The 14,588-nt window shown below is 33.7% G+C and overlaps 2 protein-coding genes across 7 annotated transcripts; both read right to left on the bottom strand.

The window, feature by feature from the left end:
• Positions 986 to 4,221, bottom strand: LOC104771328 (enoyl-[acyl-carrier-protein] reductase [NADH], chloroplastic). Of its 3 annotated transcripts, none has more exons than XM_010495843.2 (13): positions 4,115 to 4,221; positions 3,213 to 3,515; positions 2,986 to 3,095; positions 2,825 to 2,880; positions 2,662 to 2,746; positions 2,518 to 2,565; positions 2,273 to 2,347; positions 2,072 to 2,183; positions 1,945 to 1,996; positions 1,747 to 1,798; positions 1,607 to 1,664; positions 1,422 to 1,520; positions 986 to 1,323 (listed from the first exon to the last, which is right to left on the bottom strand). In XM_010495843.2, the coding sequence occupies exons 2-13, from the start codon at positions 3,490 to 3,492 to the stop codon at positions 1,178 to 1,180; spliced, it is 1,173 nt and encodes a 390-aa protein (XP_010494145.1). In that variant the 5' UTR covers positions 3,493 to 3,515; positions 4,115 to 4,221; the 3' UTR covers positions 986 to 1,177. The 3 variants fall into 3 exon arrangements, with proteins under 3 accessions (XP_010494145.1, XP_010494147.1, XP_010494146.1); XM_010495845.2 differs by having other exon boundaries at positions 3,213 to 3,505; positions 4,115 to 4,196; XM_010495844.2 differs by lacking the exon at positions 4,115 to 4,221 and adding an exon at positions 3,935 to 4,059.
• LOC104771326 (ABC transporter B family member 25, mitochondrial-like) lies at positions 12,474 to 14,568 on the bottom strand. 4 transcript variants are annotated; one of them, XM_010495837.1, is made up of 9 exons: positions 14,412 to 14,568; positions 14,210 to 14,307; positions 14,061 to 14,116; positions 13,845 to 13,925; positions 13,538 to 13,603; positions 13,367 to 13,459; positions 12,983 to 13,047; positions 12,865 to 12,884; positions 12,474 to 12,766 (listed from the first exon to the last, which is right to left on the bottom strand). In XM_010495837.1, the coding sequence occupies exons 2-9, from the start codon at positions 14,295 to 14,297 to the stop codon at positions 12,726 to 12,728; spliced, it is 510 nt and encodes a 169-aa protein (XP_010494139.1). In that variant the 5' UTR covers positions 14,298 to 14,307; positions 14,412 to 14,568; the 3' UTR covers positions 12,474 to 12,725. The 4 variants fall into 4 exon arrangements, with proteins under 4 accessions (XP_010494139.1, XP_010494140.1, XP_010494144.1 ...); XM_010495838.2 differs by having other exon boundaries at positions 12,865 to 12,903; positions 14,412 to 14,567; XM_010495842.2 differs by having other exon boundaries at positions 12,865 to 12,900; positions 14,412 to 14,567.

Here is a 14,588-nt window from a genome sequence, read left to right as displayed (position 1 = left end):
TTTTCTTGGTTTTAGCCTGTTTTGAGACAAAATGGGTATATGTGTTTTTTAAACTCTCCAAATCCATCTCAAACTCTTATAATTAGTTAGTTGCATTGGGTTAAGTGATAAGTCAGCCACAAAGCATTATAATTCAGCCGCCATATGAATCGATGAGACCTTTCGTTTTCTCTGAAGCATTATAACTTAGCCTTGAAGCAATATAAATCAGTCGTTTACTCTCAGATTATTTCTTGTGATAAGTCAACCATGAAGCATTATAACTCATCCGTCATATAAATCGACGAGACCATTCGTTTTCTTGTAAGCATTATAACGCAGCCATGAAGCAATATAAATCATTCGTTTACTTTCAAAATAGTTTTTGTGATAAGTCAGCCACGAAGCATTATAACTCTGCCGTCATATGAATCGTTGAGGTCTTTCGTTTTAGCGATAATCAAACAAGACTGTAGACAAAAACGAACAAGAGAGAGAGAGAGAGAGAGAGAGAGAGAGAGAGAGAGAGAGGACAGCTTAAGAGAGAGAGAGAGAGGACAGCTTAAGAGAGAGAGAGAGGACAGCTTAAGATAGAGAGAGAGAGAGAGGACAACTTAAGATAGAGAGAGAGAGAGAGAGGACAGCTTAAGATTGAGAGAGAGAGATGACAGATTAAGAGAGAGAGAGCAAGAGATGACAGTTTAAGAGGAGAGAAAGACAGAGTATCGCCGGCAGAATTAATCACCGCCAAGAGAGAGGGGGTTTTTTTGGGTTTGTGAATAGTAAAAACCTTTTAGTTTCTATATCTTTTGATATAAAGTAGAAATTATTGATGTTTGGGAAAAAAACTGTCAATAGTGACACTGAATATAAAGAAATGATGTACTGTATATTTTAATTTGCTCATGTGTATTTCCTTAATATTTTCATAATTAAAATAAAAAAATAAACTCAGGGTATTAATTGTAACACATCCAGACACTAAATATAAGAACAATTTTTAGAAAATGTATAATATATCGGCAATATTCATACTTTTCTATAACATCTGAATAATTTTTCTAATAAAAACATTTGATTTTTAAGGAAATTGAATGCCACATATCAATGTTTTATTATGCCCGTACATACTACTCATAAAGAAAAACAAGCAAGCTCACGGAATGGAATTTGTCAAGTTCAGTCGTCGATCAAGACACTAATTTTTGCTGTTGAGGTCTCTAAAAACCGGGCTGTCCAGTGCAACGCCCATTGCATTCAAGCCATTGTCCACATAGATGGTTGCACCTGTTATTGCCGAGGCCAGTGGCGATGCCAAGAAGGCTGCTGCATTACCGACTTCATCTGCATCATAGCCATTTATAAACCGAAGAAAATAAGAAAAAGAAAATGAAAAAAAAAATTAAAATGCCCAAGAGAATGTCGGTTTTAAGGAAAAGAACCGGCGGTCAGTGTTTTCTGGATAGGCCCATTATTGTAGGAATACTCAATCATGGTGTCTATGAACCCGATCGCTTTTGCTGCTCGGCTTCCCAAAGGACCTGAAACCCAAACAGTAGTAATCTGTTATTATCACAGCGCCTGAATATTTTGTACGACTAGCTTGCAAGAGTGAAAGATGAACTACCTGCAGAGATGGTGTTGACCCTAACGTTTTGTTTCCTTCCAGCTTCATATGCAAGCACCTATGTTGAACACGTAGTTTGGACTAAGACGCATCTCTTTTTTAGTTTATGAATACTATTCTAAACAGAATTGCAAACTTACTCGTGTATCACTCTCTAGTGCGGCTTTGGCAGAACTCATTCCTCCACCATACCTGCACAGAATGGAATAGATACTTGTGAGCCTATGAGAAATGAAACTCAGTGGCCTGTGGCCATTGTTGTGTTGTGTGTGCGCATTATTTAGCATGTTTTCTTGAATATTATATGCAGAAGCAGTGAAGCCCAGTATAACTCTTACCCAGGAATGATCCTCTCAGAGGCAATGTAAGTAAGAGATATTGAAGCACCTCCTGAATCATCATAGAGAAACAAATTAGAAGACATAAAGTATTAAGAATGAGAGCCATACAAACTATGTTACGTGCCTGGGTTCATGATTGGCAGAAAATGCCTGAGCAAGGAAACAAAGGAGTAACTTGAAGCAGAGATAGCAGCGAGATAGCCTTTCCTCGATGTCTCCAGAAGAGGTTTGCTAACCTAAACCTCAGGTGCAGTCATTAGGATACAAGTTGTACACAATGCACTTACTGTAGTCAATTAATCAATAGAACGTGTAAGTTCTCTACCTCTGGCCCATTTGCAAGGGAATGGACAAGAATGTCGATGCTTCCAAAATCTTTTTTCACACATTCAGCAGCTTCCTGAATTAAGCAACAACAACCAGATGAGGTAACAAGCCGCAGCCACTAATGAGTAACATACACTTAACTTGCTTTAGATGTGATCATACTTTTTTATGGACAAGTAAAAAACATTGCTGGCATGTTTAAAATGTAAAATCAAGGAGCAATTGTGTATCTCTAATCTATACCTGTACGGTCCAGTTTGATGATCCTGCATATCGCTTATTCGTTTTCACCTGAAAATGAATCATACAGTAGGTAGGGAACTTAAGAAGTAATACTGATATTAACGGCTCCATATGATGAGAAAGCTATGCACTTAATCCCCTTACATCTTCAGGCACATCTTCAGGATTGTCAAACACAGCATCCAAAGCATAAACCTTCTTAATCTCCATCAGAGATCCGTCTGGCAACCTGAATATAGATGGATGAAAAATTAATGTCCCATTATATCAAATATGCATGCCTTTACAACAATTTGTAAGTCCTTACACTCGTGACTGGTCGAACTTTCCACGTCTCAGGCTTGTCTCAAAAATATTAAGTGCCTAGTAGTCCGCTCAAAGGTGAGTATAATTAGTAATGGAGCTAAACTAAAAGCAGCTGAAAAACAAAAGCAATAGACTACAAAAAGGATTATGGAAATCACTTACAGGAACCCATGTCCCAACCAATATTTCAGCTCCAGCAGCAGCAAGTGATTTCGCTATGGCCCAACCATATCCATTATCATCAGCTATACCAGCAATGAAAGCCCTTTTCCCTGTATTATTTAAACTTGCTTAGTTCAAATATCCCAATTTGTAATAGCATCTTAGTAACATAGTAATGCTAAAAACAGGATGATTAAGATGACTACAAAAAAAAAAAATATGCCAACCTCTCAAATCAATTGGAAGCCCTGCAGGAGCCTTATTTTCACTGGACTCGGACATCGCCTTTGTGGAAAAACAAAAGGGTCTTTTAGAAGTTGGAACAGCACTGTGGTTTTTCAAACATCCAAGGTTCGATAAATGGCCAGTGCAGCTAAGTTTATCCCATGAAGCGTTTCCAGGATTGGCACCGACAATGTAGGTCCCTGCTTTAAGAACTTTGCAAGGCGAAGAAATGCTCGGCCTTCTTGTAGCAATTTGCAAGCTTGAAGCTGCTGTTGCCGCCATTCTCACAACCTTTCTAATTTTTCCTATGCAAAAGTGTAAAACAACAAGTCAAGAACCTAAAATCCGAGAAATGTCTAAACATTGTAAGACCAATGATGATGAGTTTCAATTCAACAGACAATCCAATCTATATTTTGGCACGTATGAGAATATATAAATTAACAAATATTTAAGAATCAGACCAAACCTAAAGCAAGAGTTCACATAAGTTCATTACCTGAACCTCATAACAAGTAGCTAAGAGGAGAAAAAGAACCCTATATCTAGAAATTTACAGAACAACATCAAAGAAATCTCAATCTAAAGAATGAAAAAAGAACCCAAAACCAATCTGCTGTTTTCTAATGATTTGATTAGAACACACAAAACAAAGTTCAAATTTTTCACATACGAGGATAGAGTTAAACAGAAACAAGAAGAGATCAATGTAGAGACCACATACAAGAACCATAGCAAACCACGAAATCGCACAAGTTTCGATTTTTTCGCAGCCTAACATCAGAGAATACTCAATCAACAGATATATAAAAACCTCCTCAAAACAACCCAAACTACATCTGCATTTTTCATTACGAACAGATGGGGAACAATAGAGNAAAAAAAAAAAAAAAAAAAAAAAAACCTGAGCGATAAAGAGAGACAGGAGTGAGTAGGTTTGATTCGATGAGATCGAGGTGTTCTGAAGTTTATAAGTGATGTGAGAGAAGAGGAAGTTTATAAGGGTATCTTTATTGGGAGAACCCTTTTGTGTCTTAGAGTAAAAATATTATGTTAAGATAATGTAACATCATTAGTTTAGATTTTTGTTAAGATAGTTTGTTATCTGGAGAACATGTTTAAGATCATAATATTTAATAATATAATAATTTTAAACATATTACATTTGTAAAAACTTTAAAAATAATATTTAAATGCAAACTTATACAACTTTTACTAAAATTCAAAATACAATACCAAATTTTTATGAAACAAAAAAATATTAAAAATAAAAAAACAAACAAGTATATTACTTAATTAAAGCACACAAACATTTTATTTAATTAATACGTAGTTTAATATCCAAATTTATTTCATATATTCTCAATCAAATACTCTTTTAATTTGTAAAAAATTGTTTGCAAAAAATTGTATCCATTCACAGCTTGCCATATCAGCTTAGAACTGAGCCAAAATCAGTTCTACATCAAGAACAAAAAAGTATTCTATGAGCATTGTTCAATATATTTATCAATTTATTGGGCTAAGAACACTCAAACTGTTCTACCAATATAGATGGCCTAAGTGATATGAGAAGAGGTGACGACAAACAAAATAAAAATAAAAATGATACGAGTCAGTTTTCGTCTCAATTTCAAAACCGGTTCTGTTTTCAAACCAGCAATTTCGGTTAATTTAAACCGATTTTGGAAAAACAAATCATAAATGTTCTTTTACATGTTGTATACTTTTTTTTATGGCAGATTATCATATATTGGTATGTTTTTTGTATTATTATATTTTTTTATCGTATTTTCAATTTTTAAAATGTTAATAGAATAATAGCATAGCATTGTTTTTTGTTTTTCGTATCATCAAATTAACCGTTACTCTTATTCATTTGGAAATTTTTTCTAGTCTACATTAGTGATTTTGTTATGGTTTTTATTTTTATGTGTGGTACAAATAATCGGTGATGTATCCAGGACCAGGAGGATTGTTTTTTTTGTTGGAACAGCAAGAAATGTTTTCGTAACAAGTTTCATCTTCAACATGACTTGTAAAAAGTATGGAAAGCAATGAAGGGGTAGGTAAAACTTTATTTTATATAATTAAAACTCAAGCCCAAGAAAAGGGAAGTTTACTAGACTAGGACATAAATTGTGGTTTATTACTAGTTTCGAAGGTAAGGAGGTTTGCTTTTTAATGCCAAACTAGATTAGGACCCGCGGTACATCGCGGAACAAATTATTTATAATTAAAAAATTTAAATTATAAATTATATTTGTTGGTTATATATGTTATAGTTATATAATAATTATTAACTTTATGGTTTAAAGTTTAAACCATATACAATACTGCAATACCCTAGAATAGTACACATTTGGGTTTTTGTTCCAAAACTAGCACACATGCTGGAATGTTCCAAAACTAGCATTTCTTAATACTGAGTAATTAATAGAGAGAAATATTATTATTTCTGGAATTATACAATTATTATTATTTTTTGGCTTTTTCTTCGCCTTCGTCCTCAACAATTTTTGAGAGAGACTCACCGTACTCCTCTGCTTTCGCCGAATCCATAATCGATCGGAGTATCTTCTTCTTCGTCGTAACGGTCTCCTTAACCTTAGACAATAGAACGATTTGGTTTTTCGAATCATCATCGACTTCCACCACTTTATCGTCGGAGAAGGTTACGATAACGGCGGAAGAAGAAGAGGTGTATCAATTATAGAGTTTTGGTATGTTATTTCTACTATTACACTTCTCGACATGCTCACGCTTGATTCAAGATGATATAAGATTCAGTTTTTGCCAATTGCATAAGTTTTGCAGGGAGAGTTTGAAGCAGCTTCGTTGGGAGATGCGTATGAGAAGATTGAAACTTTGACGGCTCAATTGGAGAAATGATGGATGGGAAACTTAGTACAGGGAAGAAGCTGAACGAGGAAGGTGGTTCATGGGGAATGAATAAACAGTACATTACATTGTACTAGGAAAATTGATTGAATTAAGCTTTGTCTAAAATTCATGAAGCAAGGGATCCGTAAACATTAGGAAGACCTTCCTACACGGTACAAGAGACATTTGGCGATGGTTCTTGACGGAAACAACGGTGGTGTGGTCTGGTTAGGCGGCGGTGGTAGAGGAGAAAAGGAAGAGAACGAGGAAAGTGGTTCGTGGGGAATGAATAAACAGTACATTACATTGTACTAGGAAAATTGATTGAATTAAGCTTTGTCGAAAATTCATGAAGCATTGTTGAAAATTTAGGAAGGGATCCGTAAACATTAGGAAGACCTTCCTACACGGTACAAGAGACTTTGGCGATGGTTCTTGACGGACGGAAACAACGGTGGTGTGGTCTGATTAGGCGGCAGTGGTGGAGGAGAAAAGGAAGAGAACGAGGAAGGTGGTTCATGGGGAAGGAATCAAAAAGAGTGGGCCAAATTTGGTNGTACTAGGAAAATTGATTGAATTAAGCTTTGTCTAAAATTCATGAAGCAAGGGATCCGTAAACATTAGGAAGACCTTCCTACACGGTACAAGAGACTTTGGCGATGGTTCTTGACGGACGGAAACAACGGTGGTGTGGTCTGATTAGGCGGCAGTGGTGGAGGAGAAAAGGAAGAGAACGAGGAAGGTGGTTCATGGGGAAGGAATCAAAAAGAGTGGGCCAAATTTGGTAGGCGGATTGTGTCCAAGGAGAAGAATGCAAACCAAACATACCTTTTTTCTTGGATTTCTGAATATTTAGGAAAACATTCCTAAAATTGAAGAACATCTTCCTAAATATGATGAAACACCTCCTAAACATTATGAAATTCTTCATAAATTTAAAGAAATGAGTTTTTGAATCTTTTATTTATGTTTTGCCTTATGTATCAACTTGGTTCTCTTGTTGTAGATATTGATTGGAATAAGAAGCTTTATATAATCTTTAAACCATTATGTTTATGAAAACCATCCTGAATTTCAAGGTGTTGATCCTCAATAGTATTGAACCCCCTAAATTCGTATAAATGTGTTTGTAACTCTATATTTTTGTGTCTTTTGCTTCAATGTGTCAAATATTAGTAGATTACTCTATAAGCCAGGGGTAATGTTATCATTTTTTATGATATTAGGAAATCCAAATTGTTTTTATGAAAGTCATTCTGAAGTTCAAAAAGTTCTTCCTGAATTTTGTAAAATCCTTCCCAAATTTGATAAAATTCTTCCTTAATTTCATATATTTCTTCCTGAAACTCAGTCACTGTTAAAACAAAGTGCAGACAAAAACATATGACACTGTTATTTGGGCAAGCTTCAAATTCTATGGCAACTATGCTTTAGATTTATCATTAGATAACATCTAAATCTAACAGAACAAAGATAGAAGCTTGATGGTGCATGCTAGGCTTAACACAGCTCCAAAACCATATCAATAAGCAACAAGAACAATTCCACATAATTTCAGTTAATCATGAAATTAATCTTCATTATGCTCAAATTATAGTAAAAACTAATTTGTTTTTTCTTAGAGGCCAACTATCGAACACCTTATGGGCACTAATAAACACTAACAAGTAGCACCAAAAAAATGAAGCTTGACCTTACAAGGACACAAAACTGGAGACTTCTATAATCATCCTAACACAAAGATAGAACTTGGGCTCTGAAATTTTGGCAGCCACTTCAATGCCGCAGCTTCAATCATCACAATACCAACGAAATTACCCAAACGATCAGTCACATTAGTCGCATACTTATCCCAAATATGCTTTTCTTCACCAAAGACTCTTTGATTATCTCCTTCGTGACTTTCCTCCTAATCTTAAGTGCCTTAACTATCATCTCACTCTCAATCTCTCCGTCGTCATCACCATCAGAACCGAGAAAATTACAAAGGGAAGGAAGAGAGGACGCAACATCAGCATTAGAAGCAAGTCAAGTGTAGATTGAACCACTGAACTATGGAATTCTTCAGGTTACAAGAGAGATCTCAAGTAGCTTCGACCGGTCATCACCATCAACATCACCATCAACTATGGAATGTTGATTTTCAGATCCCAGCGAGAAAAGCAGAGAAATGAATCGATCAACAGAGAAATGAATCGATCAACCGAGAAAGGGTTAGGCAAACACGACGGTGAGAACACGACGACAACGACAGATCGACGATGAGAATCGATTGGCAAGAGATCTGGGATGCTTCAAGGTCTTTTGGGAGTAAGGATTCAATTGGCTCGTGGAAACGTTCCTTCGTCACGCTTCGAGCTTATCTTTAGAGATAAAGATGAGATTTTAATTAGAATTGTATTGTTTTTAGAATTACATTACAATTTTTGTGTTAGTTTTGGAACATTTGAAAACATATGCTAATTGTGGAAGAAAAACTTAAAATTGTGCTATTTTTGTTAATTGCCCTTTATTTTTTACATAATATTTATTAATCAATTTAATTAGATATGTCTATTCTCGGATACCGATAGTGTTAACAAAATAATGAAATAATGTTTTACCCGTTTAACACCAAATTAATGATATTTTCAATATATATAAATATCGACAAAACCCGTCCCGAGATATTTTAACTCGCACTATATAATATTAATTTTTAATATTTATTGTTTTGTATTATAAATATTAGATTGAGTTAATATGTTATTTATTAAGGCTGTAACTATTTACATTTTATAAGATTGGTGCTTCTTACAAAGTTTAAATATTATAATACTTGGAATTCTTAAAATGGTTGAATATTTCTCATATTTGAAGTTTCGTAAAAGTTTAAATATATTATTAATATTTTAAAGGTCTTATAACTTTTTTAAAATTTGAAATATTTATAATATTTAAACTTCTTATAAAGTTTAATATTTATAATATTTGAAACTTCATAAACGTTTAAATATTATTAATATTTTTAACATTTTATAAAGTTTAACTTTTTAAAAATTTTAAATATTTATAATATTTAACTTTTTAAAAATATTTAAAATAAAGAACCGGAATAAACCAAATAAAAGTTTTTTAAGTTTGAATCCATGATAAATCAAGATTTTTACTCAATTGTATTATGAATCATTTTGGTTTCTTTTATAATATGACTCTGAACTATTGCCCAATTTTTCTAGACGAAGTGGGATATTGTACCTGTATTTTTTTATTCATCTATTGAGTAATATATGTCTGTTTTTAAAAATTTGTATTACATCATATGCAGTAAAAATTACAATTTTTATTAACTAAATGCATTATAGAATAATTTAAGATAATTTAAGTATAAATTCAAATAAAAATGAAAGGAAATCATATATTTCTGTTTGAATGAGGTAGAAAAGAATTCTTTATTTTCTTAAGTCTTACCTATAATTAATTTTGAAATTTTGGTAACTAATGTTAAAATCAATGCATGAAATGTAAAAACTTTCCAAAAAGTATTTTTGAGCAAAAACTGCTGCAAAAATATTAGTATATATTTGCCATTAGAACCATGTATTAGGAAAAAAGAATTACAAAACATAAAATCGTAATTAAAAGCCACGTAGGAAATTTATACTATTAAAAGGGAAGCATTTTTAATAAGTAGACATAGATTTAGAGATTATTACAATGAAATGTCACTCAAATATGAATAAGTATAGGGAGAGTTACTAGAATATTGCATAAAAGCTTCCTTATTACAAAAGTAACATACAACTGTTTGTAATTACTAGAATAAACCACTGTACCTATACTACCCCTGAAACTAGTGTTGGGAAAAAACGTAATTACGGTTAATGCCATTAGAAAAAAAAACATTGGAAACTGGGACTTAGTCTACCGAGCCTTTGATAGTAGATTTATACAGGTGGACTGATTAAAGGTGTACGTCAGATATTTTTGGTACACTTAGTTGTAGTGCTGGTACACTTTGCCGTCGACGTAGATGGTACACTTAGTTGTAGTGTTGGTACACTTATCGGTGGACGTATATGTGTATCAGAAATATTTGACGTACACCTTCAACAGTCAATATGACCCAAAAGATATTTATGGTAGACTAATGGTCTGTTGCGACAGATTTATGCGACAGCCTTCTCTCGTTACAGATATTTTTGGTATACTTTGTTTGTTTTTTGAAATAGTTTTCGTTGTGTTGTGGTAGGCTTCTTGTCCGTGGTAGATTTAGTAAGCAAGATTGACAGCTGTAAAGTCTTACCAGAATAACAGAATTTGTTTGAGCTGGCAAAGACAGTCTAGCATTGCGATAGACTTATTGGAGGAAGATCTAAACACGTTTGCTGTTCTTCCGAATAATGGTGTTCATGTAATAAAGTTTGTAGCAGATTCATCAATCATGTTCTGTTTGTCGGCCGGAGCAAACGTCTTTTTCCTACTCAGTTTCGGAAATCTTTCCTCTGGGTTCATCCATGGAAGAGCAAGATATCGTTTCGGAAATCTATATAACTCACTTTTTATAGGTTTTTAATTTAGAAATCAGATGTTGAGACGAAAATCTATAATAGTTGAGTAAAAACCCCACAAGTGAAACCAAAAAAATAGACATAAGTCGTGAAAAAATAAAGTGAGGCAGGGGAAATTAGGGTTTTCAGTCGTATGTTAGAGGTAGAAGACGAGGATATTCTGGTAATTTCGGGTTCATTAAACCTAAAATCGAACGTGTACGTACATATAAACGTGTACGTACATATGAACTTATACATACATAATGTTCTTGAGATTAGTGTACGTACATAACGTTCTTTTGCTTAGTGTAGGTCCATAAATCCGTTTTAATGAACAATATTATTGTAATTTTGTAATCATCTTCAACATATCTTCTTATACAACCCTAGCTAATATTGTCGTTGTTGTTCACCGGAAATGGAACAAGTAAGAGATGTTACTAGAACAAGTAAGAGATGTTACTATAACAACCTATGTAATTCGTAATTGTTTATTTATTTATTATATTTCCGAGAGATAATGAATAATAACCATACAAAATTACATTTTAACTATAGAGAGTAATATTTAGATAACATAAATATATAATACTCAGTTCAACTAGATACAACTAAATATATATTTAAATTTGCATTTATATTTAAAATATGAAAAGGATAATTAATGTTTATACGAATTTCTTTACATATTGAACTATTAAAGAACCATGTTTAATCAACAATACAAGAATTAATCACTTTCTAATACATACTATTGTTTTCACATAAAACACTCTTTATAGTATTAGGAAGACTTAGTAAGTCATCACGTCAAATGAAGCAAAAGAGGTGAAACCCAAGTTTTTATGAACATTGTGTTATGAAAACCTTGTATATGCTAATTAATAGTGATAAATCTTGTGGCCAACAGCTAATTAATAATTTATATTATAGTCTAACTGGAAATACTAGTTTTGGCATTTGTTGCTTCAGCCTGATATTAGACAGTAATGCTCAGAGATCATACACAGTAGTAATGAAAAGTACTGCAACAAGGTTTTCTTAGGAGGCTTAAAAAGCTAGAAACTTCCTCATGAGTAAATACCTTCGGTTTGGCCTGTAAGTGTATCCTCTCTACAGATCTTGAGTTAACCCTCGCGTTATTGTATAAGAGGAAAAAGGTGGAGACAGTTTGGTATGGTCATGGTCATCAACATGTTACCTCTTTCTGTTTCTTTGTTGTCCCGTTGCTTTTTGATACAAAAGATGAAGAACGATGAGAGTTGAAATCTTTTCTCTCCATGCCATCTGATTTTGCAAGTCTGTTTCAGGACAAGAACACAAATTTAGGACTCAAAACAAGACATAGAAAAGTTCTAGAATGGTGATGCATGAGTAAAGTGAGTTTCAATACCTGCTATTTTTCTGACTAGTAGTATCTATCCTTGAAACTGCAGTTTCCTTTGCAGGAACCTGGTTTAAACGTACGTTGGTAGCATTGATCAACGTTTAGTTACTAACTAATAGAATCTTTATCACTTGATGAAACACTATTAGACTATACCTGATTTTAAATGAATATCCCACCGCCAAAAATCTATATTTTTTTCGTTTTCACATGATGCATATTTAAATCTATTTTAATAGTTCTATTACAGTTACACCAAATAGTTCAAGTTATACTGAAATTTTCTCAATAAATTCTATTAATTACAACCAAACAAATCTCATTCCCTCCTTCTCTGTTGCAAATCAAACAAAATTCTATATGTGCTATGATCTATTGTTTTTTCCGATGCTATAATATTCAATGTTATGACTCTTATGTTATGCAATTGTATGAGGCTATTTACATTTGGTGGAACCAGCTTAATTTGTAAAACATTGATTCAATTTACAGATATTAAACATTCTTAAAGAAATACATCATTTCATAAACCAACTAGCAGTTCATACATAACACAAGTCTAGAATCCCAAAATTTAAACTGCTATCACTGAATTTGCTACCCTTAGTCAGAACTTTTCCTATAGCTTGCTACTTTTTCTTCTTCTTTAGTCTCGACTTCTCAAGCTTTGAATCATCCTCGTGAGTTTCCTCTTAGAAGCTTTAACACTTGGTTCAAGCCTTGATATCCAATCTCCAAACCTGTATAAGATCCACTAATACAAAACAAACACTTAGTGAAATTTTAACCAAGTTAGATTGAGAGAGGGATAAATGAAGTAAATAGTACTAAAATACACCACTTCAGTAGTACCTTTTTGTTCAAAGGTTTTGCTTTAGAATGTGTTGCCTTCTTGAGTTCCTCAAATTTGTTATGTATGAGAAGACTAAACACCTACTTAATCATATTCATAAAGTGGATGATTACTTACAGAATCGCAGGAGATTTCAGAAATGCCCGAGCAAGTGCTACTCTTTGTTTCTCTCCACCGCTCAACTGTCCACAAAATCAATCCATGGTTATCACGACCAGTAAAACCCCATATATATATACTTAAACTCTGGATAGTCACTCATCATTGTTACTCTTCGCAATTATATAGAAAACCTTAATCAGCTAAGCTTTCTTTCTCGTGATTGTTACACTTCTGTGAAACTAAGTTTATTGAATCATAATGAACTTTGACTTGGTGTCTTATTGAGACGGGGGACTAACTCCTCATATCTCTATCATGCAAACTTCAACTTGCCACTGGAATCATATGGCATATACTGATCTATCGAAAACATTCCAAATATAACATCAAGATACTGACCTTGAGGCCCCTTTCCCCAACTATCGTTGAATATTTATCCGGGAAATTACTAATAGTTTCATGAATTGCAGCACGACGAGCAGCCTCATACACCTGGATTGAAATATGTGATAGAATCAGGATCATTGATATTTAACTTGACGCTAGCACCAAGTATAATTTAGCCAGTACCTCTTCTTCTGTAGCTGAAAGACGTCCATAATGTATGTTGTGAAATATTGTATCATTAAAGAGCCCCTGCAGTGCAATAGAGGTTATCTTTGAAAAAAAAAAAAAACATGGAGTGTTCTACATAAATAGAAAGCTAACAATGATGATAATACAAAAAAAAGAGAAGAAACGTGGTAAAACAATCTAATGTCTTGTATGAACATAAAGGCGAGAAAGCAATGAATGCAGGTCATAGTGTTGGATACAAAGAAAAGCTTACGATGAGAAGTAAAGAAAGACAGAGAAGATATACTAAATGCCAACTTACAGTGTCTTGCGGCACAACTCCTATGGAGCTTCGGAGGCTATCTAGTCTCACTTCCTTTATATCTTGCCCGTCAATCCTTACCTGTTAACCAATATGAAAACGATGTTATCTAGACAAGCTTTTTCTTCAGTGAAATTCTCTGCAGCAGGGTTTACTTTTGTTGCAACAATGCTTCCAAACGATCCCAATACTTTACAAACAAAAAAAAATGCTTACATTTCCGGAATCTGTGTCGAAGAATCTAAATAGCATTCTAAGAATTGTTGACTTGCCTGTCATTGAACAAAGCATAAATTTCAACGGTATAACAGGTTAATAAACAATTACTTTGATGCTTGCTTAAACAGATGAGGTTTAGGAAATACCGCTCTCGCTAGTACCAACAATTGCCACACTTTTTCCTGCCGGTACGACGAAGGAAATTCCATCTAAACAACTGAAAGAGAAGTCCATTCACCATAACCTGCATCACCAAACATACAAAATCATATCAGAAAACAGTTTGCAAGAATAGTGCAGAGAAACATAAAATACCAACAGAGAGGAAAAAACAAAGGGTGCACTGACCAAGTCACCGACAGTCATCTGGCCATTCATAATACCCTGAGAGCACAAAACCATTGCTGTTGACAGAGCTGTACAAAAATGTACATAACACAAACCATCTCAACCAATAAAGACCAAAATCGATTTCGTTTGTTCTCGTTCCTACGCAGCTAAAAAAAAAAAAAAAAAAAAAAAAAA

The sequence above is a fragment of the Camelina sativa genome, chromosome 20 (genome assembly GCF_000633955.1).
Source record: "Camelina sativa cultivar DH55 chromosome 20, Cs, whole genome shotgun sequence".
In the NCBI taxonomy this organism is placed as follows: domain Eukaryota; kingdom Viridiplantae; phylum Streptophyta; class Magnoliopsida; order Brassicales; family Brassicaceae; genus Camelina; species Camelina sativa.
The sequence above is the reverse complement of the archived record's forward strand: the minus strand, read 5'-3'. Positions and strand labels throughout refer to the sequence as shown.

Bases quoted from the DNA above. Each gene is read 5' to 3' on its own strand.
- LOC104771326 (XM_010495836.2), bottom strand. From the start codon at position 14,297: ATGGACTTCTCTTTCAGTTGTTTAGATGGAATTTCCTTCGTCGTACCG. The intron at 13,604-13,844 runs GTAAGTTGGCAT...ATTGCACTGCAG, and splicing joins GAGTTGTGCCGCAAGACACT to GGGCTCTTTAATGATACAAT. The intron at 13,048-13,366 runs GTCAGTATCTTG...TTTTGTGGACAG, and splicing joins TTGGGGAAAGGGGCCTCAAG to TTGAGCGGTGGAGAGAAACA.
- LOC104771328 (XM_010495843.2), bottom strand. From the start codon at position 3,492: ATGGCGGCAACAGCAGCTTCAAGCTTGCAAATTGCTACAAGAAGGCCG. The intron at 2,348-2,517 runs GTATAGATTAGA...TGCTTAATTCAG, and splicing joins CATCAAACTGGACCGTACAG to GAAGCTGCTGAATGTGTGAA. The intron at 2,184-2,272 runs GTAGAGAACTTA...CCTGAGGTTTAG, and splicing joins CCCTTGCAAATGGGCCAGAG to GTTAGCAAACCTCTTCTGGA.